Below are 27627 nucleotides of genomic sequence, written 5' to 3' on the forward strand. Positions count from 1 at the left end.
AGATTAATCAAGTATCAGCAGCAACAAGCCAGGAACTTAAAATAAGCATGATGAAAAACATGTCTTTGATATTTTGGTAAAAAGATGGTGTGGAATTTTGATCAAAGCACACAATATAACCAACATTAACTTTTTAGTCTTTTTTTATCAACATTTTTTTTTGTTGTTTTCAATATGCAGAGATTATGCAGAGAGAAAAAAATGTAGGAGTTTCCTTTTTAAAAATTTTACCAACACCCTACCTGTTCATTTTTAAAAACTTTTTTGATTTAAAAAAAAAATTGTGTGAATTTGGAGAGTAAGATTCGGTCAAAACATTTTTTTCCCAAAAAATACTTTCTGAATAACTAATTTGGTTAGTAACCAGTTTCTTTGCAAGGAAATTATTATATCAAAATAATCTTTAAAAGAAGCAGATTAACACATACCTTATGAGGGGAAGTTTTTGTGTGAGTGCTTTTACTGTTTTGGCATGAAATTACTTACACAAAAACTCTCTTCTAACATGTCTGTTTTAATCTGTTACTTTTAAAAATTATTTGATAAAATAAGTATATTTTTAGAAATCGTTTTTTGTTTTCAAGTAAATATATATATAATATATATATATATATATATTATATATATAGATATATTATATAACAACACACACCACAGACATACACTATGAAAATTAGGAAACAGATATCTCAGGAACAGAAAGATTTTGAAAAACAAATATCTGCTTTAAACTCTATTTCTAGATGGCTGGAGATTATTGGAGATAATGAACATGGTGATGATGATAATGATAGTGATGGTAGTGCTGGTGATGGTGGTGGAAGAGGAGGTAATTGCAGCAACACCTTGATGGAAAAAAAAAAATTAAACCTAAAGGAAATGAAAACTTCCAGAAAACATCAAAAAAGGAATGGAACACACTTGATAAACTGAAGGTGTAGAAAAAGAAAACTGAGGAAATGAAAGACTATTTTTAATGTGTTACAATTCAAAACAAATTATCCATTTTCCCATATTACACATCAAAGTGAACTGATGAATAAGGAAAAGGGAAGGTGGATTAAAAGGGGCCATATATACTATGAATCACATATTATATTTATTTTAAAACTTTCATCATTCTCTGTTCTTATTTTATCTTCACCTTCCTATTTCTTTTTTTTTTTAATGTAAAAGTTTACACAATGGAAGGATAGCGGAGAACAAGTTAGTCTGATGTGAATGTGACATAACAGTAAGAAGAAGAATGATTCTTCTGGTGATAGACAGGCACAAAAGTAAGCTCACACATGCAACAATATTGACATCATTAGAGAAAGGTGTGTGTGTGTGTGTGTGAGAGAGAGAGGGGGAAGAAAGAAAAGAACATTTCATGTAAACTTACAACCACAGGTATACACATACTTGAAATTTTTGTAGGATCTTGTATATATCATCTTAATGTGTGTGTTCTGAGAGAGAAATCTCTCTAAAATACACACACCTAGCCACACACAAACTTAAATCTAAGAAGTGTTTTGTTTGCTTACAAAATAAAATGAATAAAACACAAATAAGGCTTCAATTATTAATATTTTTATCCTTTTTGAAGAGGGCTGATTTAATCCAACATTAGAAAACTAATTAAGTCTAATTTTATTGAAGTGAAACCACAAAATTAAATGCAATATCAACAACAACAAATGATTAATTTGTTGTTGAATAGACTGGATGCAACCATTTGATTAATAACAATGCATAGTGGTCCAATGGCATGGTGAGATTTACACTGGTCACAAATCCTTTAACGGTAGTTCTTTTAATGATGGGTTGGTGAGACTGCACATAAAGCAAAGACATCAGTCTACATAGCAATCAAACATAACACAACAGGCAAATGAATTGGTCAATCAGTTCAATTACAGCCATGCCTCCAAGCTGTTTTTTCCAGATACAACATTCATAGCAAGTAGTCTGAAATCAGAAGAGTTAGGTGACTTGCTCACGTATATGTTACAGTTTTAGTGGTAGAACTTCATTTGTAATCCAGTAGACAGAATAATGCAGCTGCTTCAACAATAATTTCTTATATTGGTACAAGGTCAGGAATTTATAGTAGAGACATATAATTGATCGAATCAAGCTCAGCACACAACTGGCACTTATTTTATTCACCCCAATCAACCTTGACATAATTTAAATTCAGACTGAAGAGTGAAAAAACATAATACTGTAAGGCACTTAATCCAGTATTCTTCTGTTTCTGCAGCTTCATCACCCCCTTCAAAGTAATAATAATGGTGACAATATATATCCTCACAAACCACAGAAAAATTTCAAAGCCACATTACTTATTTCCATAGAGCAGATGTGAGTTAAATCCCCAACTGGACAGAATGCCAATTATTGCAGGAAACATCCCTAGAAGATCTGGTAGCTATTCTCCTCATCCTTGAGGACTGAAGTCTGTAGAATTAATTGTTCTTTGCCTAGAAACACACAATGAAAAGTCTGCAGTGAGTATGAACTCATAACTTATGCATTCAGCAACGTCACCGAGGAACAAAGAAATGAACAAACATTAACTAAAATAAACTCTCAGAACATTTTTCTTTCTATGTTAGACGTTTATCAACCCTGTTATTTTGTATTATCAGTTGGTTGAGACAACTGACACTGTTCCCCTGCAATCAATTAATGTTCCGGTATAAAATAGCAAAGAAATCCTGTTTTGCCCTTATGAAGCCTAACTAGAATTTAAGGAAAATTTGAAGGAAAATGAACAGACTCACTGCCAGGAACATGGTACATACAAATCCCCAAATCAGCATAGAGTGACAGGCCTCTGTTAATAATAAATTATTATTTCATGTTATCACCCTGAGCACTGGAATAGTTTTCAAAAATTTTAATTTTAACAAGTGACTTGCTAGAGAAGGTAAGTCTTTTAAATGCAGCCCGGTGCTATGGTAAGTATATGTGGTTCCACCATCCAATTTTTAATACAAATTTTCAACATGGTGTCAGACCAAGGCAGAATTTTCCGAATGAAATTCTCAGATTCATAGTTTTGATATGTGTTTTACAATACTATACGATATTGGGAATTATATATTAATTTGGAGGTGAGGTGGATCTTAATTAAAATTTTTTGGATTTTTTTCAGTTACTTCTCGGGTAAGGAAGGGCTTTTAACCTTGTATTGGGAACCACTGAGCAAAAAGAAAAACCCCCTTTGCATTACAACAATAAAAGTTGATGGGAGAGCTACTTATTTTTCCAATAAGGTTGGGCTACTGCAAGTAGAATAATATTGCTTTACCTAGGGTCACAACACACTGACTGTAGCAAGAGTTTGAGCTAATGAGAAAACCAGATGCAGCCACTATGCCTCTTCTTTGTTGCTGAAAAATAATAGAAAAAAAAAAGAAAAGAAAAAAAAAAGAAAAGAATAACTTGACACAGCAGATATTCAAGAGATCTATATTTCATAATCATAATAACATTTTTTAAAAGAGAAAGGTGCCTGTCATGAGCAGCAGTTACAATTAGAGAAATGGTTGTCCTAAAATGTGATTTAGTAAAATTATAGGCAGCATGGGAGTGTATGAATGAATGAATGAGAAGTGGGATAGGGTTAATGAAATAGATGTTAATTCAGAACTACTAGTTACCAAAACAATGAAATATGAGTGTGGGGAGGTGAGAAGAAGACAAGGAACAAAGAAAACAAAAATATATGCCATCTATGTAATCTTTATATCTGCAGAGGTAATGCTAATATCTATACAGAACACATCCGATATATTATATATATATATATATATATATATATATCCACTCTACTCAATGTATGGAGTTCTATAACAGTTAATGTTTGCACTATGTAAAATATAAACTTTAATACACTTTACAGCTCTTAAGTTTCATATATATATATATATATACAATAAAAATTACATATATATATATTAATATATAATATAAGTATACATATAGTAATATATATATATATATATATATATAATATAAGTATACATATAGTAATATATATATATATATATATATATATAATATAAGTATACATATAGTAATATATATATATATATATATATATATATATATATATATATATATATATATATATAATATAAGTATACATATAGTAATATATATATATATATATATATATATATAATATAAGTATACATATAGTAATATATATATATATATATATATAAGTATACATATAGTAATATATATATATATATATAATATAAGTATACATATAGTAATATATATATATATATATATATAATATAAGTATACATATAGTAATATATATATATATATATATATTATATATATATAATATAAGTAATATAGTAATATATATATATATATATATATATATATATATATAATATAAGTATACATATAGTAATATATATATATATATATATATATATATATATATATAATATAAGTAATATAGTAATATATATATATATATAATATATATATATATATATATATATATATAATATAAGTATACATATAGTAATATATATTTATATATATATACATATATATAATATAAGTATACATATAGTAATATATATTTATATATATATACATATATATATATAATATAAGTATACATATAGTAATATATATTTATATATATATACATATATATATATAATATAAGTATACATATAGTAATATATATTTATATATATATACATATATATATATAATATAAGTATACATATAGTAATATATATTTATATATATATACATATATATATATAATATAAGTATACATATAGTAATATATATTTATATATATATACATATATATATATAATATAAGTATACATATAGTAATATATATTTATATATATATACATATATATATATAATATAAGTATACATATAGTAATATATATTTATATATATATACATATATATATATAATATAAGTATACATATAGTAATATATATTTATATATATATACATATATATATATAATATAAGTATACATATAGTAAATATATTTATATATATATACATATATATATATAATATAAGTATACATATAGTAATATATTTATATATATATACATATATATATATAATATAAGTATACATATAGTAATATATTATATATATATATATATATATATATATATATATATATATATATATATATATATATATATATATATACATACATATATATTAAATATAAGTATATATATATATATATACATACATATATACATACATATATATTAATATATATGTACATATACACATACACATAGTCACACAATTCACATATATATTCATAACATCATTTCCTAAGTAAAAACTCAGATGCAAAACTTGACAAATATGTGTGCAATGCGGAGATTCTCTATCCAAGCATCTGTAAGTGGCATGGCACATTCAAAAAAGAAACTGGAGGACAGGGCTAACAATCTCCTACCAACACATAATGTGGGGAAAGCACAGTGGCAGTGATGGCAACAGACAGACAGGGTGCGACCTGAAGTAGGAGGAGGAGGAGGAAGAAGTGGGGGAGAAGATGGAGGAGAGGGGCTATAGTAGCTCTTATGCCTACTGTGGAGTTGAATATACAAAAAAGGTATGTTGGTTAACCTACAAGGTCGTAAGACACAACAATACTGCCGTGGTGTTCGAATGAGGAGGCAACGGTGATGTCACAACAACTTCTCAATCTGCTGCACCAGACCAGGTAGCTGGTAGAATATGGCTTCATTGCGCAGTTCTCGCAAGACTTGTTTGCTGCGGGGCAAAGCTTCAAAGCTGTAGTCACTGTCCCTTAAGTAATTGAGAATGTAGCGAAAGTGTGTTCCATCCCGGTCAATGAATACACTACCGTCAACTTCGTGTTTTATCTCGTGACGTCCACTAAACATAGCGGCAAGCATGGAGTCCTGTACCTGGGTAAGTGTGAACACTGATGTGGTAAATTCATGTCCACCAACATCTAGTTTGATCCGACCCTAAAATTAAAAGAATAAAATATATCAAATCATAAAATAATTAAAACATATAATCCTTGCATAAGTTATCAGCAGACAGTTTAAGTTAGTTTTACTTCATTTGTGTAAAAATTTGTGTAAAAATCATGAACACCAGATTCTCTTGACTTCTCTTCCTGAAAATATGTAGTTTTGAATTCATAATTGAATCCATTTCCCTTTATTTATTTATTTTTTTTTAAGCTTTGACTGAACAGACCAATGATAAAAGTAGGTTCCAACTTTGCCTAGCCATCTGTTTGTCTTCTCACACTTAAAGTATTCTTTGAAATAATTAATGCAAAAATGTGATCTGTGTTAGATGTGACAACTATTTCTAGCTAAATCTTAATTTGTTTATGTCAAGTGATTGCATTAAGGTACTCTTGTCAGCTTGACAATTATCTACTTTATTTTGGGAAAGTGAATCAGTGCATGATACATGCACAAAACATTCTTCCTCTCTCTATCTAAGCCATTATTACAAGCAATAAATTCCAAATTATATTTGGCCTACTTCTGCGCTTAATTACGATTTATAACAAAATGTTTAGCAATCTCCAATAGTTTTTATTTTGTTGTCAAGATAAGTTGATTTTTATATTCTTAAAAAAACTAAAACAGTAACAAAGTCTTGGTGTATGTCTCATTAAAGTTTGAAAGTAATTTAGTAGAAATTAATTACAGAATTGTTAACCAAATATCATGTCCATTTTTCTGTTTCATAATTTGCCATCAGGACTGACTCAAATAAGAACTTTTCTTCAAGAATGACAATATTAGCTCTCAGATGAAGACTTCCAATGACACTGTTTACTCAAGTCAATATGATTCTGCACTTTTCACCAAAATGAACAGATGTAGAAAGGTTAAGAATTTTGTCAAAAACTACAGTGCAGTATCAGGAATGAGATAATGAACTCATGATGCATAAAATGAGAATGCTGATAATGTATCACTAAAACTCTTCTTCTTTTACTCAACACAACCATTGTATGAGTGCAAATAAACAAGAAAGGTTCAGAAGGACTGAGTAAAGTTCATTGTTCTAGTGCAAAAGACAACAGCTGCATCAAGATTTAACTCTTCAGCATTTAAATCAACCAGATCTGGCCCAAATATTCTACTTGTTCTATGTTCCAACTGGACATATCCAGCCTCACACATTCTAAAAATAAATAGTCACATAAATGAAATCTTGAAGGTACAAGATAATTAATGCATGATTAATACAAAACAATGTGAATAAATATGCATTATATTTGACAGATGAATCTGAATTCTAAAGGGTTAAACATATCATGAGGTTACTATATCAACCTCACAACAAGCTATTGTGAGTCATTCTGAATATATTAGAAATAAGATGATAACACTAAAGAAAAAATAAATAATTCCTAACATAATGTAAGACTTCAAAATTATTGGTAAAGATAATAAAAGGTGATGACCATAGTTTTTTTCCAAGAATGCAAATGAACTGAAATGGTTTCATACGTTAAGGTCACCTGATAAGTGGCAACTACCACAGAATACAACAAAATAATGAAGCATAACTCATGGATATAGACAGTTCCCAAATGCTACACTGCAACACACTAATGTATCATGAAAATAATGAAATTTTATTTTTTAAAAATGTGATAGAATACAAACTGAATTTCTAAATTCTAAGTCTCTTCCTCACTCTCATATTAAATGTGCATGAGAAAGAGAGATCATTGCACTGAAGGTGAAAGGAAGGTATGTTTATCTAAGTATGTGTCCAAATGATAAATATCACCAAAATAGTAAGATTCATTTGTAGCATAACAAAGTACTTAATTTTCACTACTAGGAATTATTTATAAGTACTGATTGTTTATAATCAGTACTAGGAATTATTTACAAAAAGTAAATAATTTTTGCATTAAATACATTTTTTAATTTATGCACATGGAGTTCTAAAACATTTCTATTAACCCTTAAGTACCCTACAAGTAGAAAGAAAAAAGAGAAAAAGATTTAGGAACTGGTGCTCAAAAAATATCTTTCTTGTTGAAAATATGAAACTTAAAAAAATTTTCAATGAATAAATTCTTTTTTTCTTAAAGTTTACAGTTTATATTTAGCGTAAATTCATACATTAAATACTATGACAAAAAGACAACTTGAAATATCTGCAAATGTAAAATAAAACAATATCAAGCATTGTAAAGTTAGGTTACTTATTATGTTAGAGGTATACAACTAATAAAGTCATTGAAAATATTTAAAAAGGAGACCTCAGAATCTAATGGTAATTATATTCAGAATTATTCACCTCACAAATGTCAACAATGTAGATCATAAAATAATTATTAATAAGGAATAAATGTGACAGTGAATCTTGTAACCCATAGTATAGGAAAAAATAATAATTGTCTTTTAAGCCGAGAAGAGTTTTTACAGGCTGGTTTTTGTGTTCAGTTTTATGATATGAATGATAAATCTTCTTTTGGATATGATAAAGGTCTCTTTCAAACAACACTAGCAGAGGACCTTCTTCATGGTGATTCTTGATAGATAAGTAAACTGAAGTGTGTAGAATTAAGAATACTGCTCAAACTATACACATGCAGTGAGTTGGAAGTGAAAATAATTGAAGTGGAAGGTGAACACTGAAGGCATGTTCTTCAAGAAGTGTAATCTAAAGCAAGTTGGCTTGGCAGAGTTCATTCTCTTCAAATTAAATTCACAGGAGCATATAACTCAGGTTTTCTTTACCTCTGCTAATTAAGCCTTTAGGGTTTATATATGTTTATATGTATTAAAGAAGACATCACACAGACACAGCACTTAGTGATGCTGTAAACTTTAGCTACATACAAGATTGCTGCAACAATTGGACTTCAATTGGGGTATCATGGACACCCCTATTGAAGAACTGCCACTTCTGTAGTTTCCCTTCCTCATAACTGTAAATGGTAAGTGAAACATCAAGACAGTGCCTATGCTTCATCTACCATGAACCTTTTTATGAACAACCATAAGTAATGACATGTATGTGATACGCATGTCTTAGCAAACAGACACTGCTTGTCCAGATTCAATACATAAACATTTATACAAAAATATTTAATCTATTAAATTGTTCTCTCTCTCTCTCTCTCTCTCTCTCTCTCTCTCTCTATAAATCTTCATAAACGCACACACAATAAATATATAAAGAAGGATGTACAATGTATTAGTAACAATTTAATGTCAGAATTTGAAGGTTCAATGTTTCCTATTGACCAAAGGTCTCAAAGTGAGCAGGAATCTTTGGTTTAGAGAAAATATGAAGTTATATTTATAGGGGAGTTAGGTTTGGAAGTGTGTGGATTGTGTATGGTATGGTGTAGGTAGGTTTCTAAGAGGAGTTTGCTTTTACCTGTTAATGGTGATAGTATTTGCATTTGTGTATGTTAGTTCATAAAATAGATAGATACATATAAAATTGATTTATCAGCCAGTTTTGAAGCTAAAACAGGCAATTAGGCTATCAATAACATGGTTATAAAAAGAAAGATTATTTAAGGAGATAGAATTTAGAATAAAGCAAAATTATAATTTTTGGTAGAATATGTTTGTTAGGGGTGTCAGTGTAATGATATACAGCAGTAAATTGGTGGACTGTGCAGTAGTTTTTATTGTACAAGCTTGTAGTGGGGTAAGGGAATGAATAGTGTAAAGGAAATCATGTGACTGAAAAATAGATGTTTGTGTGGTAGCGAGAGACAGAGAGAGTGTGTATGTGTGTAAGGGCAGGGAATGATAGTGGTTGTTTCATACAGATAGTCTTTATTGAGACTAGAAATATGTGTACATGCAAACATACACAGACTGAGAAAAAGCAACTCCATCATAAAATGGAATATTGTTGGAAAAAAAAAAGATTATAATGACCAAGGGAGCCACTATGAACTATGAGCATTGGAAAAAATCTTAAGATCTTGACTACATTGTGAACAAGAGAAAAATAATCCTTCCATGGATCTATGCAAAGAAATGTAGGTTTAAAACTTTCACTCACATTCCTGTACCAGTGGATTTCAAACTATAAACTGGCTGAACCCACAACATGTAGCTAACTAATGGGAGTAGCAAGAAATTTTACCCATAAAATCAAGTAGAAATTTAAGTAAAAAGTTGAACTCCTCCTCACAAAGCACTCAGAGGTATCTGGTGAGATGTATGCCAGAACTAGGCCCAGATGCAAGGCACAGTGGCCAGAGACTCCATATGTCAGCCACAGTCGCTACCAGTGGTCTGCTGGCTGACCCATCAGCAGGCTGCAGTCAGCCAGTCCAACGAAGGATCTAATGGCCTTGTTCATCAAATACATCTGACTGGCAGCAGTATGACAAGGATATTGTCCAAACATTGGAAGGGACTGCTGGCAGAGATGTGCGTCACTAACTGGAAACTATGGCCTCCATCACAGTGAACTTTGCAGTTAAGCATTTTGAGACAGTGGCAGGTAGGCCCATACCATGAGTTTACATGCTAAATCTCAGGGCAATGAAAACCTAGCATCTCAGGAAAGAACTTAAGTCACTTAGGAAACAGGGAAATTTGAAAATCCCAGTCTGGCAGATCTTCAGGCAATCCTCAGGAAGGAGCACCTAATACTGATGACAGCTCAGAAGGAGACCAATTAATTGACCTGTTCCACGGACACTATTAACGAGCAACACATGAGTGCTTACAGTGACAGTGAGAGGGACCAACCACCGAGCTCATGCAAAGCATTTATAACATTTACCAGGGCCAACAGTGGAATTCAACTTGGAAAAGCTTTGCTTGAGAAAAGGCCCTAGCAGAATCCTATACAAAGTCTACAAGAACTATCCAAAGCTATTTCAATATCTTTTGAAGGCTTTGAATGTGATTTAGAGGAGAGGGAAAGTTTCCCAATCATGGAGATATGCTGAAGGATTATACATACCCAATGAGGAAAAAGCTGAGATTATCAACCAATTTTGTGTCATCTTCTTGCTCAGCATAGAGAGCAAGATTTTCTTCATCAGTGTCCAAGACACTCTCCAACTTTCTGTTGAACAAGATTTATGTCATCACATTGGTACAGATGGGAGGCATACCAGGCGTCCCTGGGTGCCTTGAACATATAGGCATGGTGACCCAGCTCATCAGAAAGGTACAACAAGAGAGAATCTAGTTGTACTGTGGCTGGACTTGGCCAATGCCTCTGGCTTGATTCCAGCTGGTTGAAGTTACACTAGAGAGACATCATGTACCCAGAAGTAAAAGACCTCATCAGAGACTACTACAGCAAGTTCAGGTTGAGGGCTTCTTCTGGCTAGCTGACATCTGACAGAGCATGGATGAGTTTCAAACCTGCAAAGCATTGGTGCACAATTTCGAAGGAAGGGAAAGTCACCAATGAGTACTACTTCAGGGTAGGGAAAAATCAGATCCTCTCTGTCACAAAAAAAAAAGAAAAGAAAAAAAAAAGTGAGAAGTTTCAGGAAGGTCTTCAATCGCAGTTTGAAGGACAATGATGCCATCAAGACAGCCAGAGCAGACCTGGAGAGCTGTATATGAGGGAAATAGCCTGAATGCAATATTAGATTGTTTATTTAGAAAATATTAGAACATTTGGTGAACTTGGCAACTATCAAAATTAAGATGTTACACTAAGACAGAACAGGTAGGATATACTGAAAGAAACCTATGCTAAATGCAAGGATAGGAAGCAAAAGCCTTGCATTTTGATAGCCAAAGTGATGTTGACAGATCCCACTGAAGAATCAAGAAGGAAAGGTTATCCAGCTTTGGTGATCATGGCTTCTGCAGGTTCCTTCTGAAGGTTGATAAACAAAATGCTATGTGATATTTAGTTAGGTTGCTTTAAGTCCTGAGTTCAAATCTTGCTGGGTTCTAGTAATGCCTTTTTTTCCTCATAGGATGATAAAATACAATCAAATATTGGGTTGAATTAATAGAATATATATATGTCCTTCTCCAAATACATAGCCTTGTACCCATGTTAGAAATTGATCATGAACAAACATAAAAGATTGAAGGTTTTGAGGGCAAAACTGTTTTTCTTTGCTTTTCTTAATAACCAGTGCTTAGAGTATTGGACTTCAGACTGTGGAAGAGTTAGAGATCAAAGTAGGATTGATGGTATGTCTTTGCAGATGATTCAATGATTCATTGGACAATTTTGTCCAAAGTTTATACATAATGCCAGTGCCTGCTTCAATATGCTTGGTGACAGTACTTGTAATATTAACAACAGTGGTAAGACAGTGGTGAGAAGCAAATATAATGTTGGAAGACAGGTGGAGATTTAAGTGTTTTGTCAGAAGTGTATTGGGCTGGTTCAATCAACAAAATTCAATTCACTTAAAACTAGTCTTGAGCTAATTCAAGAAATAACAATTTATAATTTATATGTTTCACAATTAACAAAGAGAGGAATTAATTTTTTGAAGTGCACAGAGAAGAAGGAAAATAGCAACAATATCAACAACCCTATAAAAAAAACTATACAAAGGAGCCTCTATGTGGTTACTGAAAGTGCTAGAAATAACTATGGACCCCTAAAATTAGAAGGAAACATTGGATAATGTAGTTTTTGTTATACTAGCTGGGAAAAAAAAAAAGGCAAAATCGAGTCTGGAATGCCTTTGATCATAAGTCTGCTTGATTTGGAGAGATTTGAAGCTTACACAACAAAAACAATACTTTTCAATGAATAGATATGGCAACATTTAGTAAATAATATGTTACAGGACGTATAAGAAGCGCAAAAAATGGCAGCATTATTTTCATGTACAAAAAGACAACTATTATTTTCACTTCCTAGTTTCATAAATAAGGGAGGTAACTCTTGATTGAGGTGGGTTATTTTTTAAATTTATCTTTGCTCCAAGATTCCAGCCATGATCATCACATCTTATTTTGAAACATTGTTTTCAGGAGTACATCATCCTAAGTGTCTACCCAATTTTTTTAAGTCAGTAGAATAATTTGGAGAGAATTTAGTTGCTATTTCTAGCAAGTCAAATAGAGTTGCTCAATTTATTTTCTATTTCATGGTTTAGTAACAAAGGGAACCTCCCATAACATTTTTGAAAGGTTTCCAAAGCTAACAAAAGACTGTTAAGAGTTAGGACAGAATATTCTCATGACATTTATTTGCATAAGACTAACTCCAATGATATAAATGGATAACATCTGGATGGAAATGCTGCTTCTAAAAGAGTTAGGTCGAAGAAATCAGATCTAAGAATATGAGTTTAACAAATAAAATGATATAAGATCAAGAGACATGGCAAGATGTTGTATTAAAAATTATGCTCAACCCATATCAGCATAGGAAAATAGAGAAGCTCGCTAACACTCTGTAGCCTCTATGCCACATACGTTTTGTTTCCTCCTCCTACCTTTCCAATCACTATTACAGTGGTCTCCATTCCTGAGATGCAGATAATCTTGTGCCACACCCAATCAAGCCCTCCAGCCCAGCTGACTCAACTCATCCCTTCTCATCCATCACCGATGGATGAAAAGGGATAATTGTTCATCTTTTAGTACAGGAACTTAAAAGTTCCTGCACTAACCAGTGGCGTTCTGAAAAGGAACGATAAGGTACCATGTCTAACTCTTTTCAGCCCTCTGGAATTCTCATCTACCTTTGTTTTTCTTGACATTGTTGATATACAACTGTTCAAGAACTGTATTAACCTCATGGCTTGTGGAGATCCTGTAACAGTGATAGGTACAGCTACTTCTTCCAGATCCCCAAAATAACAAGCTGAACCATGAAAGACCATACAAACTGGATGCTAGAACTCAAGACTCCTCTGCAAAAATAAGACTAGAAAGACAATAATGTCTACCATACCACCTCAAATGAGAGAACCACTACCAGCTACAAATAGTAGCCAAATACTCTCAGCTTACACTCTAACATCTCTAAAAATAAGGAACAAAAATGAAGAGCATATCCAAAATGAGGAATGCAATGTAGTCTTGGATATACAAAAAGATAGGATGATCACAGTTTTGATCATATTTACCTTCCCAGTCATGCTGACCTGGATCTAAGAAATAGAAAATAAGCTTAACAGAAAACTAAAATGGAGAAAATATTTACCTTCTGTACTGTGTAGACATTTTCAATCCGGTTGTACTCATCCTTAAGCTGTTGCCAAAGACGGGATACTTCCTTGGTCTGTTGTTCACTGTCGGCATCAAGAGCTCGTTTACTTTTCTCAATTTTGTCCTTAAGATTCTTCAATTCTGCTTCTCTTTCATCAAGTTCCACAGCTCGGTCATTCATTTCAGCCTTCAGTTCCTTGGTTTTTTTCTTATCTTTCTGCACAATACGGTAGATCTTGCGAATTTCGTCTGCTTTACTTGAAAGACCTTCTTGTAAACGTTCAGTGGCATTCTGATAGCGAGATTGAAGGTCAGTTAGGCAGCCTTCAAGCAGAGATTCTGGAAGAATTTAAAATATATGAATACTAAGACCATTCATGTTATTTCTGAAACTTTAAATTTCTAACACACCAATATGATAGCAGTTGGAACACAAGCTTAATTGAAAGTAATAAATAGCTATTTGTCCAAAATATGTCAAAATAATAGATAGCACAAGAAATACAGAATGCAGACCTACTCTGGTGGATATACCCTAAGACTTATCAATTACTAACCTATTGCCTTGCAAGTGAACCTAGGAACAAAAAGGCTAGGAGAATATACTCAGAGGAAAAATAAACAGTGGTGATCAGCTTTAACCCTTTAGCATTCAAACTGGCCATATCCGGCCAAAATATTTAACCTGTTTTATATTGAAACTGACCAGATCTCGCCTCTCACCTCAGCCCTACCATGTCATTCTAAAACTAAAAAATCACATCACTGAAATCTCTGGACTACAAGATAATGCATGATTAATTCAAAACAATATAAACAAACAAATATCACATTTGACAGAATAATCTGAACACTAAAGGGTTAAGGTAGTTTCCCAGATTGCTGGCAGTTTCCTACACCTGGGAGGAGACCTATTTCCTTCACTGCAAAGATAATGATGCTGCTACATACACAAACCTAACACCATTACAAAGCTTCATTATGTAGATATCTTACCTTGTAATATGGATAATGAGTCTTGGATCTCAAGGCATTTTTGTTTGTATGATGCTCAAACAACCAAGTGTGTTAGTGAGATGCCTGAATTAAAAAACTGCCTCTTCTGTAGTTTTCTTGTTCATGAGTGTACCAAGTAGGTGAAACACAGACAATCGCGTGTGCGTGTGTGTGAGTGTGTTTGCGTGTGTGTGAGTGTGTTTGTGTGTGTACACACATGCGCATCTGTGTGAATCTCTAGTATGTGTATCTCAGCAAAAAATGCTTCCAGAAGCGACTTCGTCATCCTGGATGGAGGCTTGTAAACAACTATTGTCAAGTTATTCTATATCGAATAACATCAAGAATCTAATATTTTCAAGAATTTGATAGAGGTGGTGATAAATAGCTCAGTAATTGAACTTTTTATTCACAGATATGATTTATAACTGCAACTGCCATATATTACATATCATTGGATAAGACAGGGCATATTAACTTTACCCGAAATTTCCTGCACAATTATCTTTTCCAGCATTGCGTGAGACACTCGTCTAATTAAAGCCCTATGGTAGGAGTTTAAAGAAGGGTGAAGTTTAAAGTCAACAGATAGTGATCTAAAAAGTAATAAGGAAGCACTGGTCTGAGCAGAAAATCCACAAAACTTTGAAAAAATATAAATCTGTCCTGACCATTCATGAAGGAATGTAGAATGACCTCTGCCTATGCTACAAGACATAAAATATTGAGAGAATGGATGTGGCTTTAACAGTGGATTATTAATTACAAGATCATGGGTTCAAACATTGCTGCAATTCTGGGATTATATCTTTAGTTTTAGGCTCATATCTCACTAATTGCCTGATGTAAAATATTTTAAGAAAACAATGAAAAACAATCTATGTTTGGACGGTTAATTCATTTACAATTTGAATTTGCTGAAGACTTCAATGACAGAAAAGAAAATAATTACAGGCTTGGCTATATAGTTAAGCAGTTTGCTTCATAGCCCTGTGGTTTGGGGTTTGATCCCACAGTGCACAATTTTGGCAAGTGTCTTCAACGAAAGCCTTCACTTGATGATGCCTTGCAATTAGAATTCAATAGATGGAAACTGTGTGGGAACCTGATGGCAAAACCTTTGCAGTTCTTGGGTGGTAGATATAAACCATTGTGCAGTTAAATACTTTGTTGCTGGCATTCAGATCCCTAGGTTAAGAATAATATCCTTCCTTCCTACCACTTTCCCAGAGACCTTTAAAAGGGCAATGGGTGTTACCTTTGTTACATTTTCTCTTTTGAAGCTATGGAAACATTAAAAAAGACCCTCTCTACTGAAGAGAAAAGTTCCTGTTTTGGGATATAAATAAAGCTTTGAACACCACTCACCCTTATTAAACTATAAGTGTGGGGACATGTACACATACACAAATATATGAGAAACAGTGAGAAGTAGAACATCACATACACTTTAAAATGACATGAATTTGGGTTGTCTGTGCTAAGATCAAACACATAATGCATTATTATAACTCACTTAGGCTTTTCATTTAAATATGCTCTCAAATGACCCTGACCCTGGAATGAAATCATTTTTAGTTTGTAAAGTGATTAATAGAAAAAAAATAATATTGCTCATGAGAAAATACTTTAAACAGGTGACACTATTATTTAAACTTAAAATTTCCAAATAAGAGATTGAAATGTAGAAAACAAAAAGCCTACTTACCAAAATGACACTGCATTTCTTCAGAATCGCTATCATCCTCAACTTCATGATTATCAGAAGTGGGAGGCTGAGCACGATGAAAAGATGGAGATGGCGGAGCAGCAACAGCTGCAGCAACTGCTTCAGAAACTGCACCTGCAACGGCCACCTCCTGCTGTAGAGAGTCAGTGCTATGTCCCATTCGCACAGCTCTTGCTCTAGGCTGCTGATGCACTCTGACTTGGTGACTTGGCAACTGTGCTCTTGGATTGGGTCCTCCATCACACAAATGTATGCCTACTTCAGCTGAGTTCTGCAGGTAATCTCCACAAATAAAGCATACATCTGCATTGTCCTCTACGTGTCTTTGAACAGTGTTTCGGTGTTGCTGTTGATTATGGTGATGTGTAGCATTTCGATGGCCTCTTGGGTTGCTGCGGCGGTCCATGTTCCCAGTAACCATGCCACGTTGGTTTCCACGCCTGTAGTTAGGGAACCAGTGCGTTCGCTGTACATAACTTGCTGTATGAGCATTTCTACCTGGAGGAACACGTGGTCTGTGAGCTTCTTGAAGAGGTATCCTTCTAAGGATCTGCTGATCAAAACGACCGCGGGAGTTGTGATAACCCATCAAGGCCTGACGACTCCCATGGTTCACAAAGTGCCCATACCTTGCTCCTTGATTATACATAATTGATGTTATGTTCCCTGTTAAAGACAAGACAGCAAATATATACCAGATAAAAATTCATAACACAAAATAAGTAAATAATTAAGATTACTAAGGCACTACCTATGTAAATATGTATAATATTAATATGTATATATATATATATATATATATATATATATATATATAGATATATTGTAAGATACAAATAAGATGATGATTTATTTTCAAATGCAGAAATTCCATTAACACAGCAGAAATATTGGGTAAATTACCCTTACTAAACGGAAAAATTTGTCAACAAACAGCCATATATCTATATATATAAAGATGAGAATGTGTGTCTGTGTGAATCCCTAAAACTTGAGAACTACACAACCAATTTTGGTTTCCTGTAGCTTTGCTCTCTTTTACAAACCCAGTGAACATATATTTCCTATTTCAAAGAAATTCAAACAATAGATACAAGACCCAAGTTAAAAAAGATTCTCAACAATTCAACTTCTCTGGTTGACATTAAGACACCCACCTCCAATAGGGGCCTTAACTCTCACATTTTACAACTCCATGACCTCCATTTTTCAGGAGCAAAATCCTTTTAACAGGTTCTATAAGACTGGAGTTTTGGAATATGTGCATAAAAATCAGTAGTATGGGATACATGTGGCACAATTACAATTTTTTTAGGGTGTGTAAAGAGGGAAATAACCCTCATCTGCAATTTTGATGAAATTTGAAACATAGGTATTCCAGTTCATTACAGAAAATATAACAGAAAAGTCTATTTCGTCAATTGCATGTAACACGGGCAACACAGGGTATCTCTGCTAGTATATATATATATATACACACACATTTCTAATAATGATTTCTAATATATACACAAGGCCACACATTTTGGGAAGAGATGCAAGCTTCTCATATTGACTCAAATACTTTTACTTGTACTTATTTACCCTTGAAAGACAAAAGGCAGAGCTGATAAAACTGGGAATGAAAGATTTTTAACTACAGCAAAAGACCAAAGCCTCCCACCAGAAAATATCAAAAGCACATAATAAAGCAGTATATAAAAGTAACAACAGAATTAAGAATGAAGGTGAGGAAGAAACAATCACATTGGTTTAGGTAGCATAATCTTAACAAAAACAAGGGGGGAATATGTATGTAGATGAAGGCACAACAGAATTCACACTTTCAGACACAGAAAAAGTCTCAAAGAATAACAATGAGACTATACTCTAGGATATACCAATTCATACAGAGAGGGAGATTAAGGATAAGTGGCCAGATATTGTTGTCAATGACTCCCAGAAGAGAAAATATCTCTTAAATATTGTATCAGATGATAATATATATATCCAGAAGAAATGAAGAAATTATCCAATATAAAAATCTGGAAATAGCAATAACCAGAATATGAAAACAGAAATAATCCCTAAAATAAAAAGCAGCAAGGAAATTACTTAAAAAAATGTAGACAAACCATAATTTCAGACACAATCAAAATTTCAGTGCTTATACAAACTGCTACTTCTAATCACAATGTTTGATGCCTTACTTTACTTGAAAGCTGGTAGAAAAGTGTTTGCTATAAATTTACACATTTGTTTTGCATATTGAAGCTTGAATGTTCTGACTGAATAAAATGAGTGATTTTCAGCTACTGTTTTTTTTTTTTTTTTTGTAACAATTTATGTAACTAAAACATTGTATCATTTTAATAAATATTTCATAAAGTAGAGAAAACATTGAGATTCAGAAGCAATTGGTTTCAAATCATTATATAGCTGTGAGGGGGAGATCCCCGGCATAGAACAAGTTGAGCAACAGCGAGATATATTTTCAATGATTCTTCAAATTTAAATTTATGTGTTGTGTAAAGCCCAGAATTATACGGAAGCACAAGATAGGCAACAGATTTTTAAATGTATTTTTATAAAATAAACACATAAACAGATGTTTGAAACAGAAAAAGATGAGGTAACAGTCTCTTTAGATTGAGTTGCAAGGCCTGTTTGAAGACATTGTAAAAATACTGGAAGAGAAAGATTCTTGAAGATATTATTTGTATCAATACATTGGTTAGCCATATACACAATGATAGTAGTATTTTTTAAAATCCATTTCTTTCTGCTCTTGTAGTAAGGACTGCAGATGTTAATGTGACTATTTTTGACTAAAATACCAACCTTTCTGTTATTCTGGTTAGATTGTTTTTTTTCCTTTGCTAGACAAATAGAGTGATAGAGGCTAGCACAAAAACGGCATCATCTAAAAGTTGATTTGTTCAAGATGACAATAACATGCTCGTTGCTAAGGGAGCTGGACTCTATGCTCAAATTCTAAACAGGGCATTAAGAAGATTGCTTGTATGCTTCAGCATTTTTCTAAAAAGCTTTCAATCAATGAGTTTAGGTGAATGCCTGTTCCAAATTCAAGAGTTCTGAAGCAATCTTTATCATAAAGGGTCAGAGGAGAGACTGGAAATATAGAATTGCCTAATACTTTCTTCTAAATATAAACCAGCAGTAACAGCCTGAAATTTATAGTGCCTAGCAAAGCTGTAAAAACCTGTAATATAAGATGCAATTGATATCTGCAAGAAATTGTATTCTTGTTTACTGAAAATGCATGAATGCAATCATTGCAACAATACAGCCAATTCAATTTGCAACATAATAAAAGAATGAAGGTGAGATGAAGTTAGTGAGCCCTTTTGTTCACTTTAGTGTTGGAATTCAGCAAAATGCTGAATTTTCCAATGTGCTCACTCTCTACCTGATGAAGTGCTATCAAAATGATTTAGTCAAATTTTTTCATTGATGACACATTTCCAAGTTTTAGCTGAATAAATTGTTATAAGGAACAGTAGCCAAGGATCAATCTTTTACATTTTTTGAGAATTCAAAAAAATCTCAATTAAATTAAAGCCTATCACTTTTAAAAGGGAGAAAAACACATTGGTAGTTCTAGATAATCTTTAAAGGTGAGAGGGTCAAGGCCAGAATGCCTTTGACTTCATGCTAAATAACTTTAACAACTGAAAGACATTTATTTAAACTTGTCAGAATTCGATGAAACTATATTTATGGGTAAAATACAAGTTTAACAACACTTTTAATCTTTGGAAGAAAACAAAGTTATAGTAAAATGAGATAAATTCTTTTTCAGCAAAAGTTCTCTCTCTCTCTGAGTTTATCTGCCTCTAAGTTGAACCAAAGGATATAAAACCATGTTAACTAGTGTCTTATTTTCAAGAACACCAGAAAACTAAATGTTTAAATCTCTCATGAATGGTTTGAATTACTACTTTCAGTCAAGATGCATTAAGGTAGAAGGCTGGCAGACAGCCATTTGCAGTAAATTTGTACACTGAATTTAAACATTTTTGACTGAATGAAATGACTAAGTCTTGGCTACTGTTAAGACGTAACATATAGAAAATAGCATTACTAAGCACTGCACACATATCAAGCACAATACAATAAGCTCGAGTTGAGCAGTGACAGTTGAGCCACTGCCAGCCTCCCCTGATACCTGTGCCGGTGGCACGTAAAAAGCACCCACTACACTCATGGAGTGGTTGGCATTAGGAAGGGTATCAAGCTGTAGAAACACTGGCAGATCAGACTGGAGCCTGGTGCAGCCTCCTGGCTTCCCAGACCCCGGTCGAACCGCCCAACCCATGCTAGCATGGAAAACGGATGATGATATATATATATATATATATATATATATATATATATATATATATATATATATATATAGATGATGATATATATATATATGTGTGTGGAGGCGCAATGGCCCAGTGGTTAGGGCAGCGGACTCGCGGTCGTAAGATCGCGGTTTCGATTCCCAGACAGGGCGTTGTGAGTGTTTATTGAGCGAAAACGCCTAAAGTTCCACGCGGCTCCGACAGGGTAGTGGTGGTGAACCCTGCTGTGCTCTTTCGCCACAACTTTCTCTCACTCTTTCTTCTATTGGCCTGTTCGCTTAGCCAGCGGGGTGGCATCATTTGAAGGCTAAAACAATGCGAAACGCATTGTGACCAGCGATGTGTAGCAACATCTGATAGCCTAGTCGGTCACGGTTATATATATATATATGCACACAGACAGAGAGTGGTATGTTTCTATTTACTAAATCCATTAACAAGGCTTTGGTTGGCCAAGGGCTGCATCAGAAGACATATGTTCAGGGTGCCAGGCAGTAGGACTACAGTAAAAACATAGTTGGAGGGCAAGCTTCTTAAATATACAGGCATTCCCGTACATATATATAATACACACATGCACTCGCACACACACACACATATATATGAATCCTTATCATCATTTAACATCTGTTTTTCCATGCTGACAATGGCTGGACAGTTTGACAGGATTTGGTGATACTTCAGTATTTAGTGACCTTTATCTGACAAGATGCACATGGTTTACATATAATATGTTGTAATATTACTAAATCATTTATATTCATGTGGAGGCACGTGGCATAGTGGTTAGAGCAGCAGACTCCCGGTCGAGGGATTGCGAGTTCGAATCTCAGACCGGGCAATGTGTGTGTTTATGAGCGAAACACCTCAGCTCCATGCAGCTCTGGTAATAGTGAACTTCTGCTGACTCTTATATATATACTTTCTCGCACTCTTTCCTTCTGCATTTAGCAACTCACCTGTGACGGACCGGCATCTCATCCAGGTGGGGGAACCTATATGCCAATGAAACCGGGAAACCGGCCCTTATGAGCCAGGCATGGCTCAAGAAGGAACAAACAACAACAACATTTATATTCATATTTATACACAAGAAATGTGTGTGCCATGTAGTGTTGAAACACATGTAGCTAAAGAATCAAATATAATAACATAAATTCCACTATTTTATTTAATACATTTTCTCAAATATTTTACTGGGGAGAACAGCCAAGTCAACAACAGTACTTGGCATACTTGATTAGTATCCTATTTTTATCAGCTCAAGAAAAGCAAAAGACAAAGTTGATCCCAACAGAATTTGAACTCAGACTGTAACATATCAGGACCTTAATACCACAAGGTATTTTGTTCAACTCTTTTCCAAAACAAACTAGTGACATGAATCTGATGACTCAAAAGTGTCATTAATTTAAGCCAGACCATCTCTATAAGAAAATATGATTGAATATTTTTGAATATTCACAAAACCAAATTTGAAAAGAGATACATATAACATTGTAGAGTATTAATTAAATTTTCCTTAATATGTATAATCCTCATTGTTTACAATGGAGAAGGAACAACGTGGAAAACACAATTTCTTACATAGGGAAGAGAATTTAAATGAATAGGGGAATGAAAATAAAAATAGTACATTTCAGGTCTTTCCGCAGCGTATAGGTGATGCACATGAAGTAACTGCAAATGGGAATTGAAACAAAACAGTAAATATGATTAGCCACAAGCTAACAGTCAAGCCAATGTATCAACTAAGGAGAGAGGGAAAATTACAGATCACAACCCTTTACAAAAATATTTTAATTTATCAGAGAAGGGCTGAGACTAATATTTGTTATTTTTCTCAAGGATATTTGTAATGTAAATGAGAGGAAGAGACTACAACTAGAAACTGACTAGGAACTCACCTAAAATATACATTATTTGTGCAAGAAAGGTGGGAAAAACAACAACAACATCAAAAACTATAGCAATTTCTGCTTTAGGTACAAGACCAGCAATTTTGAAGGGAGATATTAATAATAATGAAATTATTGTATACAGTGCTCAGGTGCACCACAACTTGTCAGATCAACCCTAGTAATTGAATGGTAGTTTGTTTTATTGATCCCAAAAGGAAGAAAGGCAAAGTTGATCTCAGAAGGATTTTTAACATAGAATGTAAGGAGTCATTAACAAATACTGCAGAACATTTTGCCTGATGCTCTAATGATTCTACCAATCCACTACTTTTAATAATAATAATCCTTCCTACTATAGGCACAAGGCCTGAAATTTTTTAGAGGATGGAGTAATCAATTACATCAATTCTCAGTGCTCAACAATTATTTATCTCATCAACACTTGAAAGTATGACAAAGTCAACCTCAGCAAGAATTGAACTCAGTATATAAAGACGGATAAAATGCCACTAAGCATTTTGTCTGGCATGCTAACAATTCTGCCATCTCATTGCCTTAATAATAATCATCTTCATGATTACTATTAAGGTGATGATGATTTCAAATTTTTGCAGGTCAGCAAGTTCAGGGGAAGAATGAGTGAATCACATCAAACCCAGTGCTCAACTGGTACTTCTTTTATCGTCTCCAAAAGGATGAATGGCAAAGCTGACTTTGTGGAATTTGAACTCAAAATGCTGCTAAGCATTTTCCCAGTGTGCTAACGATACTGCCAGCTCATTGCCTTATTAATGATAATTTTTTTCTGACTTAGGCACAAGGCCAGTAGTTTTGACCGATTGGAAACTAATCAGTTAAATTAATACCACTAATTGACTGGTACTTCATTTTATTGACTCAAAAGGATGAAAGGCAAAGTTAACCTTGGTAAGATCTGAACTCAAGAGAGCAAAAAGGTGAATCAAATAATGTGAAGTATTCCAGCCAATGCTAACAATTCTGCCAATAATAATAATAATAATAATAATAATAATAATAATAAGAGCAGGAGTGGCTGTGTGGTAAGTAACTTGCTTATCAATCACATGGTTCCAGGTTCAGTCCCACTGCATGACACCTTGGGCAAGTGTCTTCTACTATAATCTTGGGCCAACCAAAGCCTTATGAGTGGATTTGGTAGACAGAAACTGAAAGAAGCCCGTCGTGTATATATATATATATACATATATATGTGTGTGTGTGTGTTTGTGCTTGTCCCCACACCATCGCTTGACAACCAATATTGGTGCGTTTATGTCCCCGTAACTTAGCAGTTCGGCAAAAGGTACTGATAGAATAAGTACTAGACTTACAAAGAATAAGTCCTGAGGTCGATTTGTTTGACAAAAGGCAGTGTTCCAGCATGGCCACATTCAAAAGACTGAAACAAATAAAAGAAAAGAATCCTTTCTATTATAGGCACAGGCCTGAAAATTTTTTGGGGGGGTTAGTCAATTACATTAACCCTGGTGCTTGACTAGTACTTATTTTATCAACTCTGAAGGGATGAAAGGCAAAGTCAACCATGGTGGAATCTGAACTCAAAACCTAAGGACAGAAGAAATATCATTAAGCATTTCACTCGGTGTGCTAATGATTCTGCTAGCTTGCCACCTTAATAATAAATTTGTCACCAGAGGATGAGGGGAGGATGATACAAAGACAGACATAAAGTGTGGGGATTTACATAGAATTATAAAGTAAAATTTATTAAAGTCAGTATACATAGTATTCAATATTAACAACAAAAAAATTAAATAGTGTAAATATGATACACATCATAAAAAAAGAGCAAGATGAATACAATTCTCCAGTCATAAGAGAACATCTAGGGCCAAAAGGACAAGTGCCCTCTTCAATTTTTGTTATCTGACTTACAGGTATATACTTAGAATAGTGCTATCCACTTTTGCCATTTTTACCACTTTCATATACCCTTCAATAAATTCACTTGAGAGCACCTCCCTCTCCACTCTCACCTTCCTTTTCAAGTAAAATGTGAAAAAGTGCATGAAGGACCAACCACAGAGGAAAGTCTCAGTCTTCATACCTTTAAGCCTAATCCACCAAATTCTTTCTTTCATTAAAACTACCAGATAATAATAAAAATACTACTATTAATAATAATCCTTTCTTCCTTAGGCACAAGACTTGAAATTTTGGAGGAAGAGACTAATTGATTGCATTGATAACCGTGTTCCACTGGTACTTAATTTACCAACCCTGAGAGAATAGACAAAGTTGACCATGGAAGAATTTGAACACAGACCATAAAGACAGAAATGCCACTAAGCATTTTCTCCAGTGCACTGACAATTCTGCTAACTTGCTGCCAATAATAATAATAATCCTTTCTACTATAGGCACAAGGCCTGAAGTTTGGGGGAGGGGGATATTTGATTACATCAACCCAAGTACTCAACTGGTACTTATTTTATCAACTCTGAAAGGATGAAAGGTAAAGTCAACCTTGGTGGAATCTGAACTCAGAACGTAGTGATGGGTGAAATACCGCTAAGCATTTCACCCAGCGTGAAAACGATTCTGCCAGCTCACCGCCTTAGATAATAATAATAGTAGTAGTAGTAGTAATAATAACAACAACAGTAACAACAAGCAAATACAGAAATTTCAATATAATTGAATATCTAGCCTAACCCAAAAAACAACAATTAAGCACAAAAAAATTTATATAATTTTTTTTTTCTTAAATTCTGCTAGTTATAATAAAATAATGCTTATGAGAAATTTGCCACCTAAAATTTAATTTTGAGAAAGCAGCAGGTCAAGTTAACATTGTAAACCAATTTTTAAATGCCAGTAGTAGGCGGAGACCATTTATATCAGATCAAATTTGAGTTGCTAAGTTGTAGAGCAAGTAAGATATTTTCTACGGATTGATCCAAATAGCAAAAGAAGCAATAAATTTCATAGGAAACATTGATATTTGTGAATTTGTCAGATTTTATAATAATAATAATAATGATGTTAATGCAGAAAAGCAGGAAGCAGAGGAAGGTAGTATAAATATAAATACATAAACAATTAAAAGATTTAACGATTTATAAATCAGCAAGAATATAAATATAGAGAGATAAAAAACTAAAGGAAAAAATATGCACTAAATGAGAATAGAGATTAAACCACTTGGAATACATTCTGGTTTAGTTTAATGTAAATAAAAAACAAAAATCAATGTTATAGTTAAAATCCAAAGATTTATTTTATGAGTCAGCTTTCTACATTTTTCTCTCTTTTATTATTTTTTCCTAATGAATTTTACATTTTAACTACTAGCTTGATTGGTTAGTTTATTAAAAGACATGCAAAAAAGCTGATCAAAATTGACTGTACTGTGAACACTAGTTATTTATCAAATTTTAAGCAAGGTTTTCAAATCTTGACTGTGGTCCACCATAATACAAACCATAGAGTTTATTGAAATTCGAGGCTTGTTGTAGGTTAAAGAGAATACAAGAACACTATATCTCTTTTTAAATTTAAATTTTTATTTTTCTCAAGCCTACAGGTAGAGCTTATTCCAAATTCTGTGACATTTAATTGACTGAGAGTACAGAAGTGTCCCTTGAAGATGCCAGCTTGTTGCAAGGTTAACTCCATATTTCACCTTTTGCTGGTTTTCAACAAAGCGAACTAAAGCAATGTGAAATGAAAAACCTCGTTCATGGACACAGTGTGTCTGAGAATCAAATCCACAACCTAATGATCTTGAGCCTAACACCAAAATCACTATACCATGTATCTTCACAATAAATAGCTGGACTATCACAAGCTTGGGTCTCTTTAGATTCTTGTCTGGCCCAGTATATGTGTCATTTTCTTAATTTTAGAAGTAGACAATTTATAAACAAACTGTTGTATGTTAAAGGCAAAGTTGCTTTGATAAAACGTGATGAAATTAATTACATAGTAGAATGGCTCTCACAGCAATTTTCTGGTCATTAAATGAACAGGGCTATCTACTTACTCTATTACAAAGTAAGTGATACAGTATTCCACAAACACCAGTATTCTTTGTATAATCCCCAGGCAGACTCAACATGAAATTGTAACTAAGCAAGCTGTATGAATTGTAGTCATGATCATTCTGATGCTCTTCCACAGTTTCCATCTACCCTATTTCACTCACAAAACTTGGATTAACCCAAGGCTATAGTAGAAAAGTCATAGTGGGACTGAACTCAGTATCTCATAACTGCAAAGCCACCATTTTACTCATTCAGTCATACCAACAACCATTAATTATGTAATATACTACACCTCACATGAATGTGGTCTTTTTTGAAAATATAGTCAGTATATAACTGAGTGTTTATAAGGTATTTGTACGTAATTCAGAGAGTATGTGACTCGGATTTTCTTGGTTTGGAGAGAGCCAAAGGGTATCCAACACTATGATCGTGTAGTACAGTGTTTCTCAATCAAG

At 33.3% G+C, this 27627-nt stretch overlaps 1 protein-coding gene across 3 annotated transcripts in view; it reads right to left on the reverse strand.

The window, feature by feature from the left end:
* Positions 1–1579: 1579 nt before the first annotated feature.
* LOC115215506 overlaps positions 1580–27627 on the reverse strand; it is a 48824-nt gene continuing 22776 nt past the window's right edge. Inside the window, exons 2-6 of one of the 3 annotated variants that reach the window (XR_003882001.2) lie at positions 16871–17557; positions 14162–14505; positions 5652–6015; positions 3302–3383; positions 1580–2468 (exon numbers count right to left, since the gene is read on the reverse strand). Coding sequence is in view for 1 of the 3 variants with exons in the window: in XM_029784668.2 (XP_029640528.1) it covers positions 5710–6015; positions 14162–14505; positions 16871–17540 (1320 nt within the window). In the remaining 2 variants the exon portion in view is untranslated. Of the gene's footprint in view, positions 2469–3295; positions 3384–5283; positions 6016–14161; positions 14506–16870; positions 17558–27627 lie in introns of those variants that run through there. The other 2 variants (XR_005000766.1, XM_029784668.2) reach the window with 2 other exon arrangements.

This window comes from Octopus sinensis, linkage group LG9 (genome assembly GCF_006345805.1).
Source record: "Octopus sinensis linkage group LG9, ASM634580v1, whole genome shotgun sequence".
Taxonomy (NCBI): Eukaryota; Metazoa; Mollusca; class Cephalopoda; order Octopoda; family Octopodidae; genus Octopus; species Octopus sinensis.